Source organism: Bufo bufo, chromosome 1 (genome assembly GCF_905171765.1).
Source record: "Bufo bufo chromosome 1, aBufBuf1.1, whole genome shotgun sequence".
In the NCBI taxonomy this organism is placed as follows: domain Eukaryota; kingdom Metazoa; phylum Chordata; class Amphibia; order Anura; family Bufonidae; genus Bufo; species Bufo bufo.
The window spans coordinates 548,703,403-548,724,308 of record NC_053389.1 but is presented as its reverse complement, the minus strand read 5'-3'; the positions used below and the strand labels follow the sequence as shown (position 1 = coordinate 548,724,308).

General features: G+C 44.5%; 1 protein-coding gene across 1 annotated transcript; it reads right to left on the bottom strand.

The window, feature by feature from the left end:
• Positions 1-426: 426 nt before the first annotated feature.
• LOC120985762 (hyaluronidase PH-20-like) lies at positions 427-15,910 on the bottom strand (the record flags this gene model as incomplete). The annotated part of the gene is made up of 4 exons (XM_040413890.1): positions 427-798; positions 13,674-13,763; positions 14,882-15,750; positions 15,880-15,910. Coding segments are annotated over 4 exons (1,362 nt in total), but the record flags the coding sequence as incomplete, so codon positions are not given.
• Positions 15,911-20,906: the final 4,996 nt, after the last annotated feature.

The following is a 20,906-nucleotide window of genomic DNA, read 5'->3' as shown; positions in this document are numbered from 1 at the left end:
ATACGGGTAAGTGCAAATTGTACTTTATTTAAAATGTTATGTTTTATTGCTGTGCTTTTTGTACTTAAGAACATCTAAGTCAGCAGGATCACCCTTTTAAACCAAGCATATTGCCTGGTAAAATTGATCCTGCTGAGTGAAAATACCTCTTTCTTGTTTAAATGCATGGCCCTGTTTTTGAGAAATTTGTTTGATTGCAAATCCTAATGAAGTCTTCAGTGCACAGAAGGGTGAGCCTAGCCTCATGGACCACAGTTTCACCTCCGGCTTCCCTTCTTGGCCCTCCCTACTTCCATTGTGTCTCAGGGCTAGGCATCACGCATGTGTGCTCAGGGGACGTTTCACTCAGCAGAATCAACCATACCAAGCAGTATGTCTGGTTTAATAGGGTTGATCCTGGTGACAGTTGCTCTTAAATATAAAAGCTCACAATGATCCATGGTTAAGCTTTATACAAATATTTTGCGCTATACAAACATTCATAGGTTTAAGTTTAAGTGGATCTGGAGCTTCTCTGCACTTGCGTCCAACATAACAATGGCATGTAAAGTTTTCTGAGAAATATTTAAGGTCTTCTAAACTTGGACCTCCAATCAACTTATAAGTGCTTTTATATCGTTCTATTGCAATGTTTGTTCCATTCAAGTGAAGGTAGGTGTTTTTGTTCCATTCCTTGCGGGTGCACACTCCATTATTTTGGCAAAGTATGGCGCTACACAGTTTAGCTGATAATGAGACATTAATAATGTATGGATTCAGAGTGTTCACGATGAAAGCATTTAATCCCAGGCACATGATCTAAAAAACAAAAAGCACAAAATAAGAAAAAAAAAACATGTATGTTTATCACAAATATATAATACATATGCTGTAAGTGACTCCTATGTTGTCCTACCTACCGTTCATTAATCTGTAAAGATTCTTCCAAATTAATAAAGCCCAATTTCAGCTTAATAAAGCAAAATAGTTAAATCAGTTAAACAAGTCACCCAAACAGAGTGTTCTTTATTAACGGTGGATTCCCATCTTGACAGGTAGAGATGGCCTTGCAGTTTGCCCGGCGGTAGTTTTGCGGCGAACTTTGCTCGTTCGCGATTCGCTGAACATGCGACCATATAGCAATATTCACATGCACCATATTTTTTTGCATAGCGCCGAACTTTGACCCATGACACATCCATCATGTGGGACAGGACAGCCAATTGAGACATATCAGCACATGGACACCCCCCCAACCCTATAACAGAACCCGATCTGGCAGCCATTTTACATTATGTGTTTTGCCAGTGTAGGGAGAGGTTGCATTTTGGAGTAGGGACAGTTAGGGACACCAAACGCTAGCTAATAGGGCCACAAAAGTCCTTTTAAGGACTGGTATAGGTGTGCTATCGATAGGTGTGATACACAGAAGGGTGTGATATACTTATAATATACTTTCTAACATAGAAAGTATATTATAGTGCATTTGCATTGTGCAGCAGTTGTGTGCGGTTCTGCTGCGATACCGCAGCTAGATAGAGGGACAAACGCTATTGGAGTAACTAATTGCAATGAGTGTGATATACCTGTTGCCCAAATAAAACCAGCTTGAGGGCTGCAATATACCTTCTTCCTAAAAATCCTGATTGAGGGGTGCTATATACCTGTTTCCGCCAAATACTGATTGATGGGTGCTATATACCAGTTTACGCCAAATACTGATTGAGGGGTGCTATATACCTGTTTCCGCCAAATACTGATTGAGGGGCGCCATATACCTTCTTCCACAAAATACTGATTGAGGGGTGCTATTGCTATATACCTTCTTCCACCAAATACTGATTGAGTCCTGCGATACACCTGCTTCCACAAAATACTGATTGAGGGGTGTCATATACCTGTATCCGCCAAATACTGATTGAGGAGTGCTATATACCTGTTTCCGCCAAATGCTGGTTGAGGGGTGCTATATACCTGTTTCCGCCAAATTCTGATTGAGGGGTGCTATATACCTGTTTCCGCCAAATACTGATTGAGGGGTGCCATATACTTTCTTCCACTAAATACTGATTGAGGGGTGCTATTGCTATATAAATTTTTCCCAAAAATACTGATTGAGGGCTGCGATATACCTTCTTCCACAAATACTGCTCTTCTCTACGGACTTAGGAAGAGGGTCATTTAGAAAATGACAGGCAGAGAAAGAGACAGACCATTCCGCAGGGATCGTAGGGGTCGGGCAGGTGCACCAGGCCGGAGCCTAAGTGGGAAGTTGGAGAAGGCGCGTGTGATAACTTCAAAGGGAGCACCAGAGTTGGTTGAGTGGCTCACTCAGCCTTCCGCTTCTGCACCCTCCTCATCCCCTGTATCTGCACCCTCCTCACTCTCTGCTGTGTGCCCCTCCACTCGAGTCAGAGGAATTATTTTCCCATCCATTCCCAGACCTTACCGATACGCAGCCATTCTTGGCATCGGATGAGGAAGAGGAGGTAGCAACAGCCGCCACCCAGACAGTACCCAGATCAGCCCAAGGAGGGTGGTCCCCGCTGTTTCTGCCTTCTCCGAGATCTCTAATGTCAGTGGTGGTGAAGGTGACGATGATGACGTGTCGATGGATGGAGGGGAGTTCAGAAGGAGAGACGGAGCAGCAGATAGGGAGGAGAAGGAGGAGAAGCAAACAGAACTCGCAGTGCACAGGAGGCAAAAAGCAGACTGCAAATGTATCTGCAGCGAGCCATCCACTATGCACGGTCACATCTTGTGCTCCCAGGATGCCGGCACATGGCTCCGCAGTGTGGGCTTTTTTTAACGTGTCAGCTGCTGATAATAGTGTTACCATCTGCAGCCTGTGCTGTCAACGCATAAGTCGCGGTAAGCCCAACACTCACCTAGGGACGACTGCCTTAAGAAGGCACCTGGCCTCCCATCACCGAGCCCAGTGGGAGCAACGCAGTCAGAACCCACAAAGCCACACTCCCGACACTCCACATCCTGCCTCTTCTCCTTCTCCTTCTTCTCTCTCCTCCCATTTGTCCTCCACTCCATCTTCCACCGTGCCGTCGTCGCGTTCATCTGGCACAAGTCAGGTTTCCGTGGGCCAAATGTTCGAGAGTAAAAAAATGATGACCCTGGATAATCCTCTTGCCCAACGGCTGACCACTGGCTTGTCGGAACTGCTAGCCCGCCAACTACTGCCATATAAATTGGTAGACACGGAGGCCTTTAGAAAAATTGTGGCCATTGGCACACCGCAATGGAAGGTCCCCGGAAGGAAATATTTCTCCCAGAAGGACATCCCTAAACTATATGGCCACGTTCAGCGGCAAGTTAATATATCTCTGGCACACAGTGTCGGTGCCAAGATACATCTGACCACAGACACGTGGTCTAGCAAACACGGGCAGGGAAGATACATAACTTTTACTGCCCACTGGGTGAACCTTCTGATGGCTGTCAAGCATGCAACCCGTGGCACCCATGTGGATTTGGTGTTACCGCCACGGATTGCATGCAGGCCTGCCTCTTCTTCTTCTCCTCCTACTCTATCCTCCGTCTCCTCCTTGGCTGACTCCTCCTTTTCCACTGCTACCGACTCTTCCGCTGCACCCCTCAAGCTCCTCAGAACCTATTCAATGTGCCAGGTGGGACGTTGCCATGCTGTGCTGCGGCTGTTGTGCTTGGAAGCCAAGAGACACATCGGTCCTGCACTGCTTTCAGCTCTGCGGGCACAGGCTGCCATCTGCTGAGCTAGCTGAAACAGGGCAAAATGACACCTGTGCCGTTCATGGCACACGTCCTGAATTTAATCGTGCAGCGATTTGCTGCCAAATACCTTGGGGTCCAGGACGTCTTGCGGCAGGCCAGGAAAATCTCTGGCCATTTTAGAAGATCTTACACTGCCATGGCTCGCCTTGCTAACATTCAGCAGCGACACCACTTGCCCGTCAAACGTTTGATTTGTGACTGCCAGACGCGCTGGAACTCCACCTTGTATATGCTTGATAGGCTGCTCCAGCAGAAACGTGCCGTTAACGACTACCTGTATGAACTCTGCGGCAGGACAGGTTCTGGGGAGTTAGTTTTTTTTTTCACAGCGCCAGTGGCTGCTCATGCGCGATGCATGCAGACCTCTGCGGCCATTTGATGAGATCACCAAACTGGTCAGTCGTAGCCAGGGCGCCATCAGTGACATTGTACCTTATGCCTTCTTTCAGGAGCATGCATTGCGTCGTGTCATTGATCAAGCCGTGAAGGAGCAGGAGCTGGAAGATGAGGAAATCACAATGCTGAATGAATTCCCAGGGGGGCTACTCCATCTGAGACAAGTCAGCAGGAGTCTGAAGAGGAGTCAGAGGAGGATGGTGTCTGGGGTGAGGAAGAGGAGAAGGAGGAGCAAGAAGAGCAGCCTTTAAACTTTTCGGGGATCCCTGGTGTTGTCCGTGGCTGGGTGGAGGAGACCGAGGACGACATTCTCCTGGACGATGAGCAGGAGCCAGGGCGCTCCAACGCTTCCAATTTAGTGCAAATGGGGGCCTTCATGCTCCAGTGTTTGAAGAGGGACCCCCGTATAAAAATCATAAAGGTCAAGGACCTGTACTGGGTGGCAACGTACTTAGACCCTCAGTACAAACACAAAATGGCAGACATGTTACCAGCATCACAGAGGGCTGTCAGAATGCAGCATTTCCAGGCCTTGCTGCGAGAGATGCTGCATTCTGCTGTTGTGGGCACTGGCAGAGGAATTTCCACCCACAGCGAAACAGGTGCGGGTACCAATCCTACCGCGCCTGCAAAAAGTTGGCGGTTTGAAGATGTGTTGGTCACTTTGGACATGAGATCATTCTTGCAGCCAACCCATCGACAGCCGCCCTCCGGGTCCAGCCTAAGGAAACGTCTAGACCAGTGATGGTGAACCTTTTACAGACCAAGTGCCCAAACTGCAACCCAAAACCCACTTTATCGCAAAGTGCCAAAACGGCAATGTAACCTGGATACTACAGTCCAATATAGTATATCTTCTATGTACTTTATCATTTAGATATAATAGCCTGCCTACATTCAATGCACTGCCCGTGCTGTTCATAGTGCGCCCTGCGCTGATGAATGGCAGGAAAAGTCTGAGGCATATTGGTACACCATAGACTTTATCCAGGGTGCGGGTGCCCACAGAGAGGGCTCCGAGTGCCGCCTCTGGCACCAGTGCCATAGGTTCGCCACCACTGGTCTAGACCAATAGGTGTCCGACTACATTGGGTTAACGGCCGATGTGGACGCTCTGAGAAGCAAGGAATCCCTTGACTACTGGGTGTGCAGGCTTGACCTGTGGACAGAGCTGGCACATTTTGCTTCGGAACTCCTAGCCTGCCCCTCGTCGAGTGTCTTTTCCGAAAGGATGTTCAGCGCAGCAGGGGGATCGTGACCGATAAGCGCACTTGCCTAGCTCACGACAGTGTGGACTACCTCACATTTTTTTTAATGAATGAGGCATGGATCTCGGAGGAATTCAACACCTGTGATTACCACATGTAATAGAATTTCCTCATGCCAGCCCACACATATGTGCCACCACCCAGAACAAAGAATGGTCCTTGCCTTAAGTATATACAGCGACATAAAAGGCCTTTTATGTCAGGTGAATGCCTAATTTTTGGGGCCTGTACTGGCCGACAGTTACATATTTATCCTATGACCGCCTAATGCACCTCCAGCCACAGAATCCAAAGTTCTTTGTTGTCAGGTGAATGCCTATTGCCTAATTTTTGGGGCCTGTACTGGCCAACAGCTATATATTTATCCTGTGACCGCCTAATATACCTCCAGCCACAGAATCCAAAGTTCTTTGCTGTCAGGTGAATTCCTATTGCCTAATTTTTGGGGCCTGTACTGGCCGACAGTTACATTTTTATCCTGTGACCGCCTAATGTACCTCCAGCCACAGAATCCAAAGTTCTTTGCTGTCAGGTGAATGCCTATTGGCTAATTTTTTGGACCTGTAGTGGCCGACAGTTATATTTTTATCCTGTGACTGCCTATTGTACCTCCAGCCACAGAATGCAAAGTTCTTTGCTGCCAGGTGAATGCCTATTGGCAAATTTTTGGGGACTGTACTGGCCGACAGTTCAATTTTTTATCTCTAGCCACATAATCACACCCCTGTCTCACTCCTCTGCCTCTCTTTATGGTGGCGTATGAACCGCATTCACCATAAGAACCTTCTAATGTCACAGGGTCATGTGACTGTGCCCTCACCCCATACTGTGCCCCTCACTCCGTACTGTGCCCCTTTATACCCTGCATTGGGCCCTCTTACCACACCCTGTGCAGTGCCCCTAGTCATTCCCTGTACTGTGCCCTTTTATACCCTTTTAACCGGTCATGGACCTGACATGAGCAGGAAAAATATGCAGATTGCGGTGCTAAGGACCTTTGCGCCACAATCTGTGTCAGAAATATGCTGCATTTCTGTATAATAAATGACTACCTAATTGTATTATCATTCAGGGGTAGGGCTAATATCGTTATATTATGTAGATTCTAGTATATTATACTGTGCCCTGTATTTCCCATTAGATAATGATCCTTGGGAAACACAGTCCTCATCCCTGACCACCAGGACCAGGTAGCGCTCTGTCAGTACATGGCGGCCTTCCCTCTTCGCCACGCTGCTCCGCTGTGTACTGGTGCTTATTCTGACACTAGGGCTGGGTTCACATCCTATTTTTGCCATCCATTTAATGCATACCAAAAATGTATCTGTACCAAATGCAGGACTGATGCCGTACAGTGGCGTCTGTTCACCATACAGTTCCATGGTAGAAAAATAATTTACGTTAACGTATGCATTTTTTTAATGGACTCTGCAGGATACAAAAACGTGGAGTGCTGCACATTTGTATACATTAAACCGATAGGAAATACAATTTTTCTAGGCTCCAGCAGGGCATTTTTGAGAGTTTCCCTTTAAGACACATAAAAATGGCCCTTGATTAAAATACATATTTTTTTTGTGGGAATTTTTGCCAATGATCCCCCTCTGGTATATCACTGTCCATGTTGTGGGACTACTTGTGTACTTCTAGTAAATGTTTGCTTGCTGCAAATATGAGCTGAAGGTTTTTCCCATTACAGTGAATGGGGCCTGCCGCGAACGCACGGTTTGCGAACATTTGATCGCTAATACACGTTCGCGAATCGTCCCGGACTGATGTTCGTCCATCACTATTAACAGGACCTGCCCCTATTGGACATTTATGGCATACCCTGTGGACATGCCATATATGTTGAGAATGGAATACCCCATCAAGTAAGCATGGCCTAAGAGGGAGTTTAAATAACTTTAGACTAAGTGAATCAGCACTGATAACAATCAAGTAAAAAAATCAATGTGGATCCAGTAGCTTTAATCAATTCTGAGATCAAATCAGCCGTCCCCACTTCACGAGATTATAGTATTCCCATTGATAAGCCTGTATTACACAGTCCGATGTGGCAGATGATCGTCGGGAGGGAAACATTCCCTCCTGGCAATCACCTGCTTGCTAGCGGAGGAGACCACTGCTATTACATGCAGCGATCCCCTCCGCAGCCTGGGGAGGAGTGATCGCTATGCCATTGCTCGCCCCCATGCTGTATAGTGGTTTTCTGGCGGCAGATCGTGATTAGACACCACAATCTGCCGCCTGCAAACAATAATTTTTTAACATATCAAAAGATTTGGATTGCCTGATGATCGAGCGTTTGGTCAATCATTGGGCAATCGGCGGCAGTATTACACTGCAAGATGATCGCTAAGGCTACTTTCACACCTGCGTTCAGGTGTCCGCTCGTGAGCTCCGTTTGAAGGGGCTCACGAGCGGCCCTGAACGCAGCCGTCCGGCCCTAATGCATTCTCAGTGGAGGCGGATCCGCTGAGAATGCATCAGTCTGCCAGCGCTCAGCCTCCGCTCCGCTCAGTGAGCCGACACCTGAACGCTGCTTGCAGCGTTCGGGTGTCCGCCTGGCCGTGCGGAGGCAAGCGGATCCGTCCAGAATTACAATGTAAGTCAATGGGGACGGATCCGTTTGAAGATGACACTATATGGCTCAATCTTCAAACGGATCCGCCCCCATTGACTTTCAATGTAAAGTCTGGACGGATCCGTTCAGGCTACTTTCACATTTAGAAATTTTTCTAAGTTATAATGCAGACGGATCCGTTCTGAACGGATGCAAACGTCTGCATTATAGGAGCGGATCCGTCTGAGCAGACATCAGACGGATCCGCTCCGAACGCTAGTGTGAAAGTAGCCTAAGAAGCATTCATGCGAACGCTGTTTAGCCATTATCTGCCGAAAAATCAGGCAGTGTAATACAGACTTAAGTCATATTCTTATCAGTTTGATAAGAGTTTAGCTATAATAAGTGTTTATAAGTTCAGGAGGTCAGAATGCTTTACAACACTAATTTTGTAACATGTCAAAAGATCTTTCATCAGCAATCGGAGGCAGTATAAGGCTACTTTCACACTGGCGTTTTGGCTTTCCAGTTGTGAGATCCGTCATGGGCTCTCACAAGCGGTCCAAAACGGATTAGTTTTGCCCTAATGCATTCTGAATGGAAAAGGATCCGCTCAGAATGCATCAGTTTGGCTCCGATCCGTCTCCATTCCGCTGCTTGCAACGTTTTGCTGTCCGCCCGACTAAACTGAGCCAAACTGATCCGTCCTGGCACACAATGTAAGTCAATGGGGACGGATCCGTTTTCTCTGACACAATCTGGCACAATAGAAAACGGATCCATCCCCCATTGACTTTCAATGGAGTTAATGATGGATCCGTCTTGGCTATGTTACAGATAATACAAACAGATCCGTTCATGACAGATGCATGCAGTTGTATTATTATAACGGATCCGTTTTTGCTAATCCATGATGGATCCACAAAAAACGCTAGTGTGAAAGTAGCCTTATGCCTCTTTCACACGAGCGTGTCCGGATAAGGTCCGGATGCGTCCCGATGCATTGCGGCAAATCTGCGTGAGTAGGTACGCAATTGCAGTCAGTTTTGACTGCGATTGCGTTCCGATGTTCAGTTTTTATCGCGCGGGTGCAATGTGTTTTGCACGCGCGTGATAAAAAACCGACTGTGGTACCCAGACCCGAACTTCTTCACAGAAGTTCAGGTTTGGGTTAGTTGTAGTGTAGATTGTATTATTTCCCCTTATAACATTGTTATAAGGGAAAATAATAGCATTCTGAATACAGAATGCATAGTACAATAGGGCTGGAGGGGTTAATATATATATTTTTATTTAACTCACCTTAATCCACTTTTTCGCGCAGCCGGCATCTCTTCTGTCTTCATCTGTGAGGAATAGGATCTTTGATGACGTTACTACGCTCATCACATGGTTCGTCACATGATCTTTTACCATGGTGATGGATCATGTGACGAACCATGTGATGAACGTAGTGACGTCATCAAAGGTCCTATTCCTCACAAAAGAACAAGTGGATTAAGGTGAGTTCAATTATTTTAAAATTTCTTAACCCCTACAGCCCTATTGTACTATGCATTCTGTATTCAGAATGCTATTATTTTCCCTTATAACCATGTAAATAATAGGGAAATAATAAAGCCCCATAGAAATGAATGGGTCCGGAATCAGTGCGGGTGCAATGCGTTCAACTCACGCATTGCACCCGCACGGAAAACTCGCCCGTGTGAAAGGGGCCTTACACTTCCAGATGATCGCTAACGAGAGTTCACAGGAACAATTATCTACTGAAAAATCGGGCAACGTAATACAGGCTATAGAGAGTGAAGATCAGTGCTGCAACATGTTCCACTGTCTAATCCCTGCCAGTTTGCCTCTTATTATATGCATAATAAATAAATGTATAATATAAAAGGAAAAAGAAGACTTTTTGTCCTACAGGATGTTTTTTTTTTATTGTCGCCTTCCAAGTGCTATAACTTTTTCCGTCTATATAGCTGTATGAGGGCTTCTTTTTTGCAGGCCAAGTTGCTTTTTTTTAATGGTGTCATTTTAGGGTGCACATAACTTTCTCATTAACTTTTATTACCTCTTTTTGGGAGGGGATGGGAAAAAAAAGCTATTCTGCCACTGAGTTTATACATTTAAAATTTTGCAGTGTTCATTTTCCGTCAAAAATAGCATTATAACTTTATTCTCTGGGTCAGTACGATTAAAGTGATATCAAATACCTATCGTTTTTTTTATGTTGTACTACTTTTGCACAATAAAAACCCTTTTTAAAAAAGAAAATACTTTTATATCACGAGACCCATAACTTTTTTTTTTTATAAAGCTGTGTGAGGGCTTGATGTTTGAGGGACGACTTGTAGTTTTTATTGGTATCAATTTGGGGCACATAACACTTTTAGATTGCTTTTTGTTCCCTTTTTTTGGAGGTGAATAAACAAAAAGAAGCAATTATGGATTTGTTTTTTTTTTTACGGCATTTACTGTACAGGATAAATTACATGATAATTTCATAATGCAGGTTGTTATGGACGCAGCGATACCAAACATGCAGAGGGTATTTTATTTTTGACATTTTTTCCATGAAAAGAGGTTTTTTTAATGGAAAAAAGGCATTTATTTACTTTTGACCATTTTATAGTCCCACAAAGGGTATTATAATTGGTGATCTTTTGATTTCTTCTAAACTATTCATTTAGTGCAATGTATTTTACTGTCAGTGATATACCGACATTCACCAGCAGGCTGTGCCAGAAAGTCACACCTTTTGGAAAACTCTGGAGATAGGCCTGGGCCTTCACTAGTCCCCAGCCAGCGTGCACACACATCGGCAACCCTGCGATCGCAGTCATGTGGCGCCGATGGGAGACAGAGGGAGTCCGCACCCTCCATAACCGCTTACATGCCGTGGGTGCAGGTGGGTTAAATGGCTTAGATTGGCACTTCTGCCGGTCCGGGCTGTTAGAACAGAAATGTGGCTCTCATGAGCGAGCCAAGCCCCCATTCTCTGCTACAGGGGAGACCCATTGAGTGGGCCTCCATAAAAAGGAGGTGGCTTAGCCCAAAAAAAAGGCATATTGGTGGTCACCGAGGGGTTAAATCACACATAAATCCAGGTAGGTGTGATTTATATGTTTTAGTGGTCACTTAAAAAAAATATTAGGCACTGTTTTTGGCCTGACGCCCAAGTTCTGTATTATGCACGGATTTGGTGTGCAAATTTGTATGCTGCAAATCCACAACATAATACAGTTTCAGCTAAGTGGACAAAATTCTAAAAATCACATGTACATGTTGCAGACATTGTCTGTGCTTCAATTGCTCTGCGGTGCAGATTGGGAAATCCACAACATGTCAATTCTTTCTGCGGATTTTAATACCACATTTGACCCTTTGCAATGCATAGGGTAAAATCCAGGGCAAATCTGTTTGGTACCGGATTCAGGCACATCACTGCACACATCAGTGGATGCAGCGGTTAGGCACTGGAGCTAGGCAAATCACTGTACACAGTGGCGTACCGCCAATATTGGCAGGGTACGCCACTGCTATGGGGCCTGCGGCACAGGGGGGCCCGGAGCGCTCTCTAGGACCCAGCATGGCTGCGCGCTCCCTCGCCTCGTGCGCCGACACAGCACCACACATTGGGCCAATCAGCATTAGGAGTGTGCAAAGATCCTGCTGCTGATTGGCCCAGTGTTTCGCTGGCAGGCAGCAGGCGCGCACCCAGCGTGGGAGAAGTTGAGAGTGACTTGTGCTGCCTGCCCGCCTCGCCAGTGTCACCAGCCAAACAGTCAGCCAGTCCGGACCTGTGCCACTACCAGCCCGCCCACACAGTAAGACTGCCCCCGCCCCCAGTCACTATCTTTCCAACCCCAACCTGGATCATTAAAGAAAAAAATTTCTGTACTAATAACAGTCTCTCTTACTGGCACTGGCATAATTAGAAATGACTGGGCCCCACAGCAGATTTTTGAATGGGGCCCACAGCAAATTTTTGAATGGGCCCCCCCAGTTGTCCGGCACCTCTGACTGGCAGAGACACTTGACTTCTTCCTTAATACAGTCCAATTATCGTCCAATAGACAGTGTCAAAATATCATACTACAGTATACATATACTTCCATGACTTGTCTATTGGACAATAATTAGACTGTATTAGGGAAGAAGTCAAGTGTCTCTGCCGGTCAGAGGTGCCGGACAACTGGGGGGCCATTTAAAAAATTTGCTGTGGGGCACGTTCAAAAATTTCCTGTGGGGCCCAGTCATTTCTAATTATGCCAGTGTCCCTAACGTTTTCAGTAGGTCATGTATACATTTCTTTATTGGCAAATGGGGGGGTTGCAGGGGAGGAGCCAGGGCAGGAGGTGGGATTGGCCAGGCTAGTGGGCGGGGTTAGGGGGCCCAATTCAGATTCTTGCTATGGGGCCCAATGATTTCTATGTACGCCCCTGACTGTACACGTCAGTGGCTGCAGTGGTCATGTACTGGATCCAGGCATATCACTATACAGATCAGTGGCAGCAGTGGTCATGTACCAGATCCAGGCACATCACTGTACAAATCATTGGATGCAGTGGTCATGTATTGGAACTAGCCACATCGCTGTACAGATCCGTGCATGCAATGGTTAGGTACCAGATCCAGGCACATCACTGTACACATCAGTGGATGCAGCGGTCATGTACTGGATCCAGGCACATCACTGTACACATCAGTGGCTGCAGTGGTCATGTACTGGACCCAGGTAAATCACTGTACACATCAGTAGATGCAGCGGTCGTGTACCGGATTCAGGCACATCACTGTACACATCAGTGGCTGCAGTCGTCATGTACTGGATCCAGGCATATCACTGTACACATCAGTGGCTGCAGTGGTCATGTACTGGATCAAGGCACATCACTGTACACATCAGTGGCTGCAGTCGTCATGTACTGGATCCAGGCACATCACTGTACACATCAGTGGCTGCAGTGGTCATGTACCAGATCCAGGCATATCACTGTACACATCAGTGGCTGCAGTGGTCATGTACTGGATCAAGGCACATCACTGTACACATCAGTGGCTGCAGTGGTCATGTACTGGATCAAGGCACATCACTGTACACATCAGTGGCTGCAGTGGTCATGTACTGTATTCAGGCACATCACTGTACACATCAGTGGCTGCAGTGGTCATGTACTGGATCCAGGCATATCAATATACACATCAGTGGCTGCAGTGATCATGCACTGGATCCAGGCATATCAATATACACATCAGTGGCTGCAGTGGTCATGTACTGGATCCAGGCATATCAATATACACATCAGTGGCTGCAGTGGTCATGTACTGGATCCAGGCATATCAATATACACATCAGTGGCTGCAGTGGTCATGTACTGGATCCAGGCACCTCATTGTACACATCAGTGCATGCAGCGGTTAGGTACCAGATCCAGGCACATCACTGCTGCTGTTTGAGATTTTTAATTATTTAATTAAAGCCCACCAAATTGAATTATTTCCTGCAATATTTTTACAAACATATTGTGGAGACAAGGGATAACAATAAAGACAAATGTGTGAAGAATACTATAAATTGGGGTCCTATTTTGAAGCACATATCTGGTTCGGTTTAGTTTAGTAGCATCCTTTATTTCCTGGGCCATAATAAAACTAGTTCTGCTAAACTACTTATGTTGTGAAGAATATCAGCTACATACCATACTCTGTGTCAGGTTCAGATTGCCCCATAGTATAAATCCATTGGCTCCCAAGGCAGCACTTTCACCAATTGTGTTCACAAGGTCAGGCTGGAAAACAGAAAAGTAATCCTAAAGTAAGTCTAGAATAGAATTACATAATAAATGACACTGAATCTTGAAATCATGCCACATTAAAGGGGTTGCCCACTAAATGTGTCTTGCTGCAAATGCCCTGGGAACAGCACATTGAGCAGCAAGTGATGGACTGTTAATAAACCATCACCACCAGTTTACTGTATTGATAATGTATCTGCAGAATGGCTGCTGATGTAGGGTCATGTGACCAGTTCCATCAGCAGCCCCAATTACTAACCCCCATTGAATAAGGCTAGTTTCACATTTGTGGCAGGAGCTCTCTGGATGCGGCATTGCCAGATGGTACCAGAATGCCCGCCGGACCCTATTATAGTCAATACCAGACAGTCTGCCGGAACTCCAGCCACAAATGGGAAACAGGCCTAACACTGATGTTATGGGACTGGTCAGATGATCTTCCATCAGCAGCCATATTAGGATCGGTGCGCCGGGCTGCAGGAAAATAATCAATGCAGAACACACAGATTAGGCATATTAATCCAATGATGATTTAATAACAGTCTAGATTTTTTATGTGCTGTTACCAGACCATCTGCCACAAAACATATATAGTGGCCCCCCTTAGAATTCGTTAGCATCAAACCCTAAAAAAAATTCAAGAAATCTGCTCATCTTTACTGATGAGCTTCATGAAAGCCCCCATGAATCGTCCATTCACAGAATACAGGCTTCTGTAAAAAGCGCTAATAAACCTATAGGCTTACTACTGGATCTTGAAATAATTCTGAACGTACATTATATTGTTGGTAAATATTGTAGTCTTATATGGGGCCTTCAGAGTGGCTTATGCTGGCGCGGCTCAGTTATTATGTTGTCATGGGCAGCACAGACTGCAGCTTCAGACTCGCTGTCAAAAAACCCAGAAGAAACCCCATTGGACCCCTTTGACTAACGTGTGAATAGGGCCTGGTAACTGTAAACACATGAATTTGAATTTTTAAATGTATAGCACAAACTCAGTATTGAGAATCTTGATTTTATGAAACTCTTGAACCGGTCTTAATAAGTTCATAAATGTATGTTGAAACTTTGGATGATATATGGACAGATTAAAATGTTATTTTCATTACCAGTGTTAAATATTTCTCCGGATGGTCAGTAAATACGGGCCGGCTGTACATGTATATTGGAAGGGAGTGAAGAGTCTTTGAGAGTGTTGACAGTCGTTTCGCTTCCTGCATGCGGTGGCGCGTATAGAGAGCGGCGCGTTGGGAAGACTTTAGTGCAGTTTCCAGGTACATGTTTGGAAACAGGGCTGTACTTTCTTTCCATAGCCACCTCAATTTATCATTCCTTAACATTTCAATATCTGGGCAGCGTCCAGTGTAGTTATGAGGGTTCTGATTATAGTCGTAATTTTGACAGTTAGGAAACAGATAGAAGCCCCAGAGATAGTTTGGTCTCAGTTGTTTCCCAAGTCTGAGGGTGTTGATCATGAAGCGTTTTGCTGCTGACTCAAACTGTGTCCTGGCTATAGGTTCTGTGCTACGCTGGTCAAGCGTCAGGTCTTTCTGCTGAGCAAACTCAATGGAGTATTTCCTGTATATTTTCTTAGAAGCCCAGTTTCTTATCCATGTTGGCCTCCAGTCTTCCCAGTCGATAATGGCAAGTCCTTTTTCTGTTGCTGATGATATATAATGGAGAATATCCTCCCTGGCTTTTTTTAAGTGTTTCTCCATATTGCTCATTTGAGGAATACCACCATTATAACTAATACCAGATGCAGGATCTATGTAGGGATAGTAGCCTAGTCTATCGGTGTAGAATATAGTAATGTTCTGGCCTGTGGCAGTTGAGAGCGTGCTTCCCACAATCTCAAATAAACTGATGTCTATAGGGATTCCGTATTTCCTCATGCACAACTCAGTCGGTGCATTCCATATAGCCACAAAGGGCGAGTGCATTCCAGTTGGTGCTCTGGGTTTAGCCGCTTGGCAAGGAGAAGTTGGGAGCATTAGCAAAAACAGTGTTTTTAGTAATACAGATGTCTGGAGATTTAGTATGACTTCCATTGTGAACTCAAGGAAAGCTTTCTAGATAGAGATTATTTTCTTGGAAAGCAATGATCTGTGGAGAACACAGAAGGAACAATACATACAAAGTAAATATCAGCTATATCTTAAGTGCAATATAATATGGTGTCGTCACTTATGTCTAGTCCAAAAAAGGAAATATTTTATAATGTGATGTTGCTATTCCATCCTTTTGTCTGTATGAGTTTCTCATAAATGATAGAAAAAGTCATGCTTTCATATGACATTATTGTGACACATTTTACTTTAGGAGAAACAGACATTCATATTTTTATTTTCAAATTAGGAGCATCAGGCTACTTTCACACTTGCGCTTTTCCTTTCCGGTATTGAGATCCGTCATAGGATCTCAACAGTGGGGGGAAAACGCTTCCGTTTTCTCCCCATTCATTGTCAATGGGGACAAAACTGAACTGAACAAAACAGAATCCACCAGAATGCATTCCGTTCCGCTTGGTTGCGTCCCCATCGTGGACAGAATAACGTTGCAAGCAGCATTTTTCTGTCCGCGATGTGGTGCAGAGCAAGACGGATCCGTCATTACACACAATCTAAGTCAATGGGGACGGAACCGTTTTCTTGGACACAATAGAAAACAGATCAGTCCCCCATTGACTTTCAATGTTGTTCATGACAGATCCGCCAAGGCTATTTTAGAGATAATATACCCGGATCCGTTCATAACGGATGTAGGCGGTTGTATTATCATGACGGATCCAGCAAAAACGCTGGTGTGAAAGTAGCCTTACTTGAAATAGCCAAAAAAGTATATGGTGGATCAGCCCTCAAATTAGACAGCACTTATGACCTTTCATATCAGAGGAGCAGCAATTTCTACACTTTTGACATGCATTTTTATGATGTTTCTTATTCTGTGCAGGCATTATTTTCAGTTTTGGAAGTCCTATGGTGAAGCCTGTGAAAAAAAAATCAGAACAAAAAGCCATACTAAGGGCATGCTGCATTCTGATAAAAATAAAATGATTCCAAAAAAGCTACAAAGATGTAAAAAAACAAAAACCCTGTGTATGTAGACTTAAAGTAGCATTAAAGGAGTTTTTCCGGGATTTTAATATTGATAACTTATCCTCAGGATAGTTCATCAATATCAGATTGGCGGGGGTTCAATATCTTGCCCCCTTACCGATTAGCCGGTTGAAGAGAAGGCCTTGCACCGTGCGCACGCAGCCTTCTCTTCATTGTTTAGTTGCTCGCCGTCAACAGTACGACTCGTTGCTATACACTTGAATAGGAAGGACACATCCCATAGAAGTGAATGGGATGGCTTCTTGTTATTACACCTTCTCACAGCTATGATATTGACGGTGAGCAGGTACGCAATGAAGGGAAGGGAGCGCTGGCATGGAGCGTGGCTTTCCCTTCAATCAGCTGATCGATGGGGGTGCCGGGAGTCGGGCCCCCACCAATCTGATATTGATGACCTATCCTCAATATAGGCCATTAATATTAAAATCCTGGAAAAGTAACATGTTTTTAAATCCAAAAAATGCTGTGTGAACACAAAGTGCGTGCTCCAGCAGACATACAGTATTGTGGTTTGCGGTTAATTTACCTAAGATTCGTCAGTAGAGCACACTAACCTCACACTACTTTAATTACGGAGGTTCTCCAATAATAATCATTTATGTTGTAGCTGTTTGAATCCCCTTGAAGACTTAAAGGGTTTTCCCATCTGACCATGTGTTGCATAGCACTAGGATACGCCCCAAATGTCAGATAGGTGGAGGTCCCACCTCTGCGGATCGCTCCTTTCTGCAGAACAGGGCTCTTGAAATGAAGGTAGAGCAGCCACTATTTTCGGAAGTCCTATACCAGTGAATGGACCGTACGCCGCACATATGCAGCTCTCTCTTACTTCACTTCAGGGGTCCTGTCCTGGAGATAAGAGCTGGTCCTTGCACTCCTTTTCTAAAATTAAAAAAATGTTCACATCGTTAAACCCTCAGTAGAGTTTCTACTTGTATTTTGCCACAGTTCCTTAACAAAATCTGAAACAAATCACGTTTTATGTGGATTGCTCTCTGATGTCGCTGCAGATTTGCTGTGGATTTCACCCTATGCATCGCGAAGGGTGATATCCATGGCGGAAATCTGCAACATATCCGCCACATGTGAACATGTCCTAATAGTTTGTCCACCGAGAATGCAGCGTTAATACTTTTTGGCATATGCCAATGTACTTGATTAAGATTTCACGTACAGATTTGCATTCCTGTTGAGTTACATACAGACTTCACTCTATGCATTGGAAAGGGTGAATTCCGCAATAAAAATCAGCAGAAACAATGCACAGAAACACACCAGAGGTCAAGGTACAAGTGGGACATCTTGAAACATGTAGATGAGAGGTTTAGGATCTCATCTACTTAGCTGGTACTATATTACATCGTGAAGGGCTCATGTATATGGTCGCATTTTTCTTCAGTATGCTATCCATTTTAAAAAAGGATAGCTCACTGACACATGCAATTCAATGGGGCCATGCACACATCCATTTTTTTTCAAAGATCCACCATGTGCCTGGTCCGAGAATCTCACAGCAGGTCCTTTTCTTGTCCATATTTGCAGATGAGAAAATCCTTTTTTATTGATGGGAATGCAAAATAAACACAATGAAAACTGAAGCTAAATCCATACAGAAAAAGATGCTAGTTCACCTGACACTGATAAGTCCTTGCTGAACTGCGTGAATCCTTTGTTTGTTAAATGTAGTAAAATAGTGTAAGAAAATCAATCCAGTGTACATAGAATTTCAATTTTTATAACAGAGTGGCCTTCATTTTTTACACGTTTCCACCAATATGTGGTCTTAGTGAGAGTTCACACTGCGTTTTATTTTCCGTTCTTCCTGCATGCAGTACTTTTTTTCCGATTAAAAAAATGGATCTCATACGGAAATGGCTCAAACGGATGACAAATGCGCATAACTGATGCCCAGGATCCGTTTTATTTTTTTTACAGGATCAGAAGAATGGAAAATGAAACGGAGATGTGAACTCTCCCTTAAAGGGGTTGTCCGGGTTCAGAGCTGAACCCGGACATACCCATATTTTCACCCAGGCAGCCCCCCTGAGGCTAGCATCGGAGCATCTCATGCTCTGATGCGCTCCCTTGCCCTGCGCTAGATCGCGCAGGGCACAGGCTCTTTTGTTTTCAATAACACACGGCCGAGCGGAAGCTTCCACCCGGCAGTGTGTTCGGTGATGTCACCGGCTCTGATGGGCGGGCTTTAGCGCTGCCCTAGCAGTTTTACTGGCAGCCCCATGGAGAACCCTGATACGTCACCAGATCTCCAAAAAATGCCTTTGCCCTGCGCGATTTAGCGCAGGGCAAAGGAGAGCAGAGGAGCATGAACTGGTCCGATGCTCATGTCAGGGGGGCTTCCGGGGGGAAAATGGAGGTATGTCCGGGTTCAGCTCTGAACCGGACAACCTCTTTAATCATAGCACGGAGGTATACGGCTACGGCTTTAACCTAGTCTTAAATACACATCCTATGTGAGTAAAAGCAGCTGTGATGTAAGTGAAGAACAATACACCGAAATCACATGAATGCATATCATCACTTAGTTCTCTGACATCATACAACCGGCTGTAAAGCCATAATACACATCTGATCGAAACAATGCTGTATATACAGTAAGTACTGAATGACATATAGTAAGTGTAAATACATTCACATAACAGATATCTCTTAAATGAGGAAGAACTAATAGTGACACATAAGATTCTTACGTGCATTAAAACCATGTAGAGCACGAGTATTGAGGGTCAGGATCCAATAAGCCCATGATCCAGAAGACAGTAGTGAACATCTCCACCCCTAACAGGAACCTTAACTTTTTCTATTCTGCATATTCTGAATGAGGCCGTCTGTCCCCCATGATCAGTAATGAAATGAAAGAGGAGACCCCTGAGGAGACCAGCAACCGCTGGTGATACGTGTGGGGTAGGAAAGGTGTATATCCCTTGGCTGGCCATTCTATGCTACATTATAGGTATAGTCTTTGACCTTTGATATTGGATGTCATGTTGTATTGCACTATTAGCATATATATGCTTATCTTGAAATGTCTCGCACCTATGGTTGTTCTTATTGTTGAACTGGGTGTACATTTTATGTAGGGATAGATTCTGGTCCCTCATAGGGTTCTTTATTGTATACAACATTTTAAAGGGCATCTGTCAGCAGATTTGTACCCATGAAACTGTCTGACCTGTTACATGTGCGCTTGGCAGCTGAAGGCATCTGTGTTGCTCCTAGAGGATAATTTGCATATATTAAAACATCATTTTTCTCAGCAATGTGGCACAGATGAACATGGTACCACCAGAGATGCCTTCAGCTGCCAAGTGCACATGTAACAGGTCAGCCAGTTTCATAGGTACAACACTGCTGACAGATGCATGTTATTCTCTTTTGTGGCTTTAATAAAGATTGTTATATTTTTGGATATTGACGCTATTGTTTACATGGGCAAATAGTCCTGCACTCCGTTCTGATTCAAGTGTGCTCTCCTTATGATGATTTGATAAGTAATGAAATGTCTGGCAACATTGGATATATTTCAATCATTCAGATTCTTAATGCAAATTTAGTGCTCCAGTATATGTGCCTTTTAATTTTTGCCTGAGTTACAGCCTACATAAGATTTTTTTAAACAAAGTACACATGATTAAATAAACTACTAATTTCATATTACAAATTATGTATTGTTTGGGGAATGTAAAGGATGTAGTTGGATGGGTAAATATTTTAGAGGGTTTGGCACAGAAACATGTTTTGCAGGGGTGGGAACCAGCGCAATGTAACCAAGTTCTCTTCTAAGAATTAGTAGACTGAAATAGCGTAGGGGAAACAAGATTGCCAATGGTCAGGGCTTTTCTAGGGCATGGTCCTCATATAATATTTGTATTTAGAATTTCCTGTTGGAAATCTGAGTCCACACTACAGTTTCTCCTAGCTCAGATCATTTCTTCAACTAGAATAGGTAAAACACAAATTGAAGTACGGTAATTTAGATTAATATATTGTATGAAAG